Source organism: Pristis pectinata, chromosome 30 (assembly GCF_009764475.1).
Source record: "Pristis pectinata isolate sPriPec2 chromosome 30, sPriPec2.1.pri, whole genome shotgun sequence".
In the NCBI taxonomy this organism is placed as follows: domain Eukaryota; kingdom Metazoa; phylum Chordata; class Chondrichthyes; order Rhinopristiformes; family Pristidae; genus Pristis; species Pristis pectinata.
Genome location: NC_067434.1, coordinates 15,864,507 through 15,873,593, shown reverse-complemented (window position 1 = coordinate 15,873,593; position 9,087 = coordinate 15,864,507). Strand labels below are relative to the sequence as shown.

The 9,087-nt window shown below is 42.3% G+C and overlaps 1 protein-coding gene across 3 annotated transcripts in view; it reads right to left on the bottom strand.

Moving 5' to 3' along the window:
• Positions 1 to 216: 216 nt before the first annotated feature.
• unc5b (unc-5 netrin receptor B) overlaps positions 217 to 9,087 on the bottom strand; it is a 250,740-nt gene continuing 241,869 nt past the window's right edge. For all 3 annotated transcript variants that reach the window (XM_052041397.1, XM_052041398.1, XM_052041399.1), the window contains 3 exons: positions 8,828 to 8,992; positions 4,512 to 4,690; positions 217 to 3,635 (listed from right to left, as the gene is read on the bottom strand). In XM_052041397.1, coding sequence (XP_051897357.1) covers positions 3,473 to 3,635; positions 4,512 to 4,690; positions 8,828 to 8,992 — 507 coding nt within the window. In that variant the 3' untranslated portion in view covers positions 217 to 3,472. The remainder of the gene's footprint in view (positions 3,636 to 4,511; positions 4,691 to 8,827; positions 8,993 to 9,087) is intronic.

Here is a 9,087-nt window from a genome sequence, read left to right as displayed (position 1 = left end):
GAGAGCTCCCTGCTATCCAATCTGTCCGGACCCCTCATCATTTTATATAGTTCTATCAGATCTCCCTTGGCTTTCTCTTCCCATTTGGTCACAGAGATAATGTTCCCAATGAGTTAAGACAGCATAGAGAAGAATATCTGACCTGGATGTGCATTAGGGGTGACATTCGGGGTACATTTTAGGATTCCAAAAAATTGCAATGTTTGATTCATTAAACTAGGAAATATAATTTATTGCATAAAAATTAATCTGTTACAATAGGAACGCTAAACTTATTTACAATCGGTAGTTTACAGAATGAACAAATACATGAAAAGGGACAGAGGAATAGATTCCAGCAATTTCTATACATATAAATATGAAAGATGTACGTAAAGAACAGAAGCATTGCGATATGTCTGCAAATGAATTAATTCTATAAACTTGCATAGCACTTGGAGTGAATGAAAGATATGAAAGCACTATTTTGCTAACCAGTTGGTATAATGGTACCCCTTATATGAGGGAAAAAAAAGAAAAAGAATAACTCTTCGTTAAAACACCTTCAGCCATTCTTAATCAATGAATACTGTAAAAAAATTGCTGGCCACAGCCTTCTAATAGTTAGTGCCAACCTTCTCCCTCAGAGGTAAGTGGATTTACATTAATCCAAGTCATAGTTACACCTCTGTGTAAATGGATTGCAGGAGCTGTCACAGATGGCTCATATAATTTTATAAAAACTATATATAGTCATCTAAAGCAACCCTTTGCCATTTTTTCAAAGATCACCCCAGTGCACTGATACCAAGTATTTGAAGCATCAAAAAGGAGTGTGTGATTTTGCTGGTTTTCGGGTCACACTGGATGTAGGGAGGAGGCCAATTCTTTCCAAGGTTCCTCTGAATTTAGGCCGCCAACTCTTGTTGGGCCTTTCCCTGGAGTTTCCAACATATGACCTTCCATCTGTCTTGTCCTGCCAAACAGCTTTTCCCACCACCCCACCTCTGATATATTTTTCATTAATAGAAAAGGTTATCAAGGAAGATTTAAAAAAAAACATATTTGAGATATAAATTCAACCTCAGTTGCTTGCAGTGAATGAGTGATATAGTTCCATGTTGGATGCTGTTTCTGAACTTTGCTTCCATTGAAGTCAATAGAACTGGAATTTGGAAGCTGAGTATTTAGGGCAAGCAACCAAGTGTGAAATTCAACAATATTTTAAAACGCCCCAGTGATTTTTCTCATGGGATTGCTTGTGGCAGTATCCAGGAGACTAATCATCAGCTCTTCGAAATATGAGCGTGCTTCCTGATAAACTAACCTTTGGATTTGCTTAGACATCAAGCAGGAAGGCCACTGCCACAAGAAGGTTGACCACTCATGTCCAATAATTGTGCTCCTGAAGTAATTATTTAAAAACAACATTACACAATGATGTATTTAAAATGTATTTGTCTAAAACATCTTGGAAATAAATAACTCAATTTGCACATTCTACAGACATTTAAGCACTTTGTCTAATTTTTGATGGTACACTATTGGAGAATTCGCAATCCTGTTGACACCAACACAGCACCAAGAATGCATCACACACTCCCTTATTCATCCAATTTATCTTTCTAGTTGGCTCAACATTTTAGTCAACTGAAGATGTTTCAAAATTATGTTGGAAATGACAATGCTACAACCATTGAGAGTCTTTGTGAATTCATGGTGAATGTCTTTGTGAGATGACATCTAACAATGACCAAAAGTGTTTTATATAAAGGCAAGTTTGGAGTAAGACATCATTGGATACTGGCCCTAACCAGGTGGTTGGCTTTGGAGAGCTTGTCATCTGATAATTTCTGGAAAAAAGTGATCTTGAGCTTTCAGTGTCCTTCCACCAGCAGGTTATTTACTTTGGATGTTCATACAAAGAATAGATCCCACGTGAAGTACTTCTAGTCAGGTCAGTCCAACGCTAGCCCAAGGTGCCAATCCCTGGTACCCAAAATGGCTTGAAGGATTCTTCCAATTTTCAGTGTTCATGTTAACTATAACTCATGTCCACAAACTCCAGGGTCCCCCAGGTTCCATCAGTGAGATTGGTTTGGTTTTGAGGCATTCTATGGTTCAGTGAAATGTTCTGAGATGCAGTGGAGGTGTTGGTAGGAGAAATGATTCCGTCACCTACTGAAATTTCCCTTATTAAAAGATTGAAAGGAAGTGACAAGTGAGGACAGTGTGTCAATTAAAGCACAGAAGGTTTCATTTTTCTATACCAGGTCTTGGCTGACATTCAGATTAAAATTAAGATCAAAATCTGAAATGGTGATAGAAAATATTATGACCGTACCTTTTGATGGCCAAAACATGATAAGATGTTAAGAATATAGAGCCCATATTCATTCAAGCTAAGATCCTGGTTTGTGCTGAGATCCTCTGTTACTGTATGTGGGTTTGTTAATTTCCTTTGTCAGTACATTGCAAGATTTATATTAGAGACATTTCTTCTGGTGATGGTTGGCTGCTTCGACAAATGGCTATTGCTTTGCTTCAGTCTTCAACGTCTTAATGCATGGCCCTGACTTTGTGAAGACTGGTTGGGAGCTATTCCCACCTTATTCAATGGAGATATGGGATGGCAGAGTGGAGAGGAGGTTGGTTGGTTAGGCACACCTGTGCTGAATGTATAAATGCCTTCATGTTAATCAGAAGTGACTGGTGTTAGCATGGAGATGACTGTGATTAACCTCAGCAGATACTCCGACACACCTCCCACTCTGTGCATTGTCCCGCACGTTTTAAATACTGTCACTAAACGACCAGATAGGGCAATGTGGTACAAAGCTGATAATTGTTTCACCATGGGTTTTGTCTCGAGAACATCTGAGTTTGTATTAGAGAGAGAGAAGCTTTGAAATCTGTTTTAGGTTTGAGTCGTTTTCTGCCAAAGTGCCTGGGGAGAAAACCACACTGATAAAGCAGGGATTCCGGCAAAGTTTGCTTCCGAGCTTGAAAAAATGAATTTTCTTTTGCCACAAGGCAATAAATTGAAAGTGGATAAGATGGCCCTGTGACTCTATTGCCTGCCTGCATCTATGAATCATTCTCCTCCTCATAAACACCTATGATAGTTCAGCTGGATTTCTCTTGTACGACATGTGCATTCAAGATTTGAGTGATGTCTACATCTGCCATATATGTAAACAACTCCTTGGGTTCTTACAAAGTTTCAATATAGGAGCAAACAAAAAAGCATCCAAAGATATGGATAATAAATTAAATGCGTTTCCTAAGAAACTGTTAACCTTTTACAAGCTGCCCAAAGCTTTGGATAGGAGAGAGGCTTCATCTAGATTGAATGTGACAAGTGCCACTCTCTTCTGTAAAAATACTACTTTCCTAATTTGCTGGGTGCTCAGTTGAGCAGCAAACTGACTTCTATAACAAGTTGCCATAGATGCTAGGGTTTTATCACTCAGTTGCCAAGGTTATTCATCTTTCAGCATTCTTCTGTTGTCATGACTACCATCACGTCGCTCTTGCCCATCTCCTCCAGGGCACTGGCGAGGGAGTTGATATCTCCGTCATCTTGGTGCTGGGCTTCCCACAAGTCTAAGATGACCCCAGTCGGGCTAACTTTTGTAGCAAAGTAGGTGAGAAACCTAAACACAAGAGTGGAGAAAAACATGAATAAGAGGAGGTACAGGGGCATCACAGAACTTACTTCAGCAGCGCAACATACATTTGCTACAAATTGAGGAGGAATCTGGAGCAAAAAACAAGATGCTGGAGGAACTCAGTGGGTCAGACATCTGTGGAGGGAAATGGACAGTTGGCATTTTGGTCCAGATGAAGGGTCTCGACCCGAAACGTTGACTGTCCATCTCTCTCCATAGCTGCTGTTTGACCCACTGAGTCCCTCCAGCGTCTTGCTTTTTGCTCCAGATTCCAACATCTGCAGTCGCTCGTGCCTCTGTATATCTGCTGCATTTTCTGCTTTTATTTTGCCTTTGATACCTTTAGATTGCCTTATTCAACAGTCAATGAAGCTCATCTTCCATGAGGTCAGTGATCTATGTAAGAAAGTTGGTATCCAATTGATGCGCAGGAACCTCTCACAAACAGCAATGTCATAATACCAGCTGGCTTGGGTTATGTTGACGTGCAGAGAGATATGGACCAATACAGCAGTGATAAATTCCCTTTCCTTCTTTAAAATAGTACAAAGAGATCTTTGACAGTCATCTGAGAGTGCAGACAGGCCCTCAGTTTCATGCCTCATGCAATAGACACAATCTCCAAGAGTGCGGTGTTCCCTCATTTATACACTGGAACATCAGACTAGATCTTGGTGCGCAAGTCTCTGGAGAGATTGCTTGCACCCTCAGCCTTCCAACTCAAAAGCAAGGGTGTACCCACTGAGACCCAACAGAGGTGAAGGGTTCCTTCTATTCTGCCCTGGAATGGATCCTTCATTGACCGGGAAAAATGGTCACTTGATCTGTTAATCCAAAATTTTAAGGTAAATTTCTCCTTACCTGTCAACTCCCAGCTTCTGAGCCAGCAGCCTCCAGTCATTGCCTCGAGTATTTGGTGCATCCAAGTTAGTGCAGATCTTCTGCCTGATGGAGTATGGAATCTTAAAGGCGTAAGGGCCTACCTGGGTGGTCACATTGGCACCAACCTGTGTGTGGAGTGGGCTGACACATTTGGCATTCTGTTAAAGAAAGTAAGATTGTTCTGACATGAGGTGATGCACATTCAGGTTTCAGGATCACAAAGCAAACCAGATAAATACTCAAAGACTTGCCTGATGCCAAGATTCAGTGTGATCCCTCAAAACCAACCAACACCACTTTTAACATAACTAGGCCAACAAAATTATACTGTGAAGCAGTTCACCTTGACTTTGCTGGCTTGGGTTATGAACCGGCAAATTTTTAACATGGTTAGTCTTTAGAATCGCCGAGGCATAGGAGGCTACGGACATAATGTGTAGGTAGGTTCAATGGGCAGCATGCAAATAATGACCAAAGGGCCTGTTTCTGCACTGTACCACTCTATGACAATAAATAATTGCTGTAGACTATCAATACACTGTGGGAGAGGGAGCAAATATTTCAATTGGCAGATGTGATGACTGTCAAGCAGATTGTTTTGTTCTGGATGGTGACAAGTTTCTTGATTGTAGGTACAGTTGCACTCATCTGGACAAGTATATTCAATGACGTTCCTGATTTTTGCCTTCTACATAGTGGAAAGGGGTGTGAGAGGATACCAGAGCATCTGGGGAAACCCACGTGATCACAGGAAGCATACGTAAACTTCAATCCCTGGTTCCTGGAGCTGCGTGGCAGCAACACTAACTGGTCCCAGGTGATTTCCAGCATGCATGTCATGGGATATTCAGTTATTGCAATGCCATTGAATGTCGAGCGAAGGTGGCCAGGCTCTCTCTTGTTGGAGAAAGCCTCCACTTGACACTTTGGTGGCATGAATACTACATGAGCATAATTAACAGGGGGAAAATCACATTCACCGCGCCCCTGAATTTCCAAAAAGGATTCCAAACAAGTATTGCACCTTCTGCATCTGTAAGTTTAGAAAAGTTAAAGCATTGCTGTGAAATTCCAATGCTTTGCTCTGCTATTTTCCCAGCAGAGTTGATCTATAAAGTTGGGTAGAGAGGGGTAAGGATTATAAGTGAAAGTCTTTCATTTACACAATGCCCTTCAAGGTTCATTGCACCTTACTGGTGTAGGAAACACAGTGGCCAGTTTGCACACAGCAAGCTCCCAGTGTAATTCAATGATGAGCAGATTATCTGTTTGAAGTGATGATGGATGAAGGGAAGGTGTTGGCCAGGACACAAGGAGTAACTTTCTCAATCTTCAGTGAAATAACTCATGGGTTCTCTGATGTCCAACTGAGGGAGCAGATAGAACCTCGGTTTAAGGTCTCATTCCAAACACCGTCCCCCCCCCATCAGTACAGGACCCCTCAGTAGTCCACAGCACTGCCAGCACAGAGTTTTTTGCCTAAATCTCTGAAATGGTCATGAGCCAGCTGCCTTCTGTTTGAGAGGACCCACTGAGCTGGGGCTGACACATTAGGCAAGAAACTACTTCATGCTAATTGGAGCTGAACTTGTTTGTGTGCCAGCATTGTACAGTGGAACTTTCAGAGCTTTGATGTTTGTGTACTGTGCCATCACACCATTCTCCTTTGATACTGCATTCCAATTCAGATCTACAGAGGGAAAAGGGGAAGGAATGTATCCTGTGTTCCTACAGGTGAGGAATGCCAGAGCTGCAAAAGGAATTTTAGCTCCTACATTTGGCACTCAGACACTGAGTGTTCCCAGATCAGATGAAGTGTGGTCTACAAGCACAGTCAAATTCCTGGTGCTCCTTGCCAACAATGCACTTTAATCAAAACCGCAGATTGACACCATCCAACCCTGGGAAATCAGCCAAGTATTCAACCAGCTTTTCCTGTTAAACCCCTCTCAGCCTTGAAATGCCTCCCCTGCGCTTTTGACCACAACCTTTAGGTCTGCCAACATATGCAGTCTCATTATTCCACTCCATGAAGTCCCCAGTGATGAGTCTCCATGTTAAGTGCTCTATGTGAACCCAAGTTATTGTAGTCAAAGCATAGCTGTGACTTATTAAGTGTTCCAGGTTCCATGTCTGATTTAATTATTACCAAAGGTGGTTTCTATGGACTCACTTTGCAGTCCCTGTTTTGGTGGAATAAAAGAAGTAGCTTTCCACTTCAAACAAGCAAAAATTGTTTACCTCTTAGAAGGAGAACTCCACAAAATGAGAGTGAGACAGGTTTTGCTTATGAGACTGATACAACCCACTGCAGTTTACAATAGCTACGTTGTGCAAGTTTACCCAGTGAGATCAAAGGCTGGAAGCTGAGGATCAGTGCTTGCTGACCTTGAGAAATAGGTTCATAGAGAGATACAGCGTGGAAACAGGCCATTCAGCCCATTGAGTTCTTGCCAACCATCAACCACCCAGTTACACTAATCCTGCATTAATCTCATTTTTTATTCTCTCCCCAGATTTTCATCAACTCCCCCCAGACTCTACCACTCACACATTAGTGACAATTTACAAGTAGCCAATTAATCTACCAACCTGTATGTCTTTGGGATGTGGGAGGAAACCAGATCACCTGGAGGAAGCCCACATGGTCACAGGGAGAACACATAACCTCCACACAGACAGTACCTGAGGTCAGGATCGAACCCAGGTCGCTGGCGCCGTGAGGCAGCGGCTTTACCAGCTGTGCCACTGGTTGCACATCTTACACTTGGAGTAGAGCAAAAATATTGTCAGGGAAAAGGTACAACAAAAATCCATTGGAGTAAATGAATACATTAATGAAGAAAGCTACAAGTGTTTTCATTAATTGAGATTTAAGTGTTGGGTGGTGATGGGGAGGTGGGGAAGAATTCAGCAGAAATTTTCAAAAGTATGGATGATTTTGCCAAAGCAAATTATAAATGATTGATCTGAAGGCTTTGGTGTAATCTGTAATCTTCCCCTTCAATGCCTTTTAAGTACCTTTTCTTATTTCACGGTTAAAAGCATTCTTAGAGGAGGCAGGGAATATGAACTCCCTGAAATAATACAAAATGAAACCTGCATATGTTGGAAATCTGAATGAATTCCCAGCAGATACCCTCACTTTTATGTAGAAATAGAGGAGAACATGTTGAAATTGTGCTCCTGAACCAAGAGGTTATAACTACCAGGAAGCACTGAACAGAGTGGGGGTCTTCCCCCCAGACAAGGGAAGGCTGAGGGTAATCTGGTAGTGGACTTTAAGATTATGAAGTGGTTTGATAGGATAGAAGTGGAGACAATGGGGTAACCACAGCGGCGCAGCTAGTTGAGCCACTGCCTCATAGTTCTCGCGTACCCCTGTTCAATCCCAGCCTGGGTCCTGTCTGTGTGGAGTTTGCACGTTCTCCCTGTGATTGAATGGATTTCTTCCGGGTATTCCAGTTTACTCCCACAGTCCAAAGACTTACATGTTGGTAGGTTAATTGACCACTATAAATAGCCCCCAGTGTGCTGGTGAGTGGCAGGACCTGGGGGGAACTGATGAGAATGTGGGGAGAATAAAATGGGATTAGTGCCAATGGGTGCTTGGTAGCTGATGCTGACCAGGTGGGATGTGGGGCCTGTATGGTCTATAACCCAATGTCTTTAAAATGGTTCCATCTGGGAAAAGATCAGGCCTAGGGCTAATGAGATAAGATGGTCGCTAATGCTTCCAATTCAAAAAGACTGTTGAACCAAGTGTTGAGAATGTGGAACTCATTCTCACAATGTGGCTGACATTGGCATGGATATATCCAAGGGGAAGTTGGATAACGACACAAGGAAGGAATAGAAGGATATGCTAATCATGAGATGAAAAAGACTGGGGTGTTTAAATAGTGACACAGGAACTGTAGATGCTGGAATCTGGAGTGAAAAAACAAACTGCGGGAGGAACTCAACGGGTCGGGCAGCATCTGTGGAGGGAAATGGACAGTCGACATTTTGGGTCGAGACCTTTCATTTGGACAGGTGTTTAAATTTTGATTGGTTGGTTGGGCTGACATTTGTGTCAGTAATTAGCATTTACTTCTATGCTGTACAGATGAGACAAACAAATCGCCCCATTTTGTCTCCCAAAATGCCTTTCCTCTTTGGTGTTCTTGAAGCTAAGATAACACAACTCATATTCCCAGTAACCATTTCAAATAGTGCTTCGTGGACAAGTGTGTTCAGTGTTGGTAGTTTGTGATCATATCTGTCAAAGAGACATTCTACCAGTGTGCTCTTACCTCCTCGATGACCGTATGCAACTGGAATATCTGTCCCTCTCCCTCTACTTGTCGGACACAAATTTTGCAGGAAAATTCAGTTGATGCCACGCTGTACCTCTCGAGTGAGAAGGTGCAGTGCAACGCTCGCTGAGTTCCACTCCAGATGTGGTAAAATGGAATCTCCTGCAAAGATACAAGGGGGGAGGAAGAGTTAGTTATTTTCAACCATTTTGTGCACCAAGTCAGACTCAGTAGTTAGAAAACTGAGTCAACAGAAA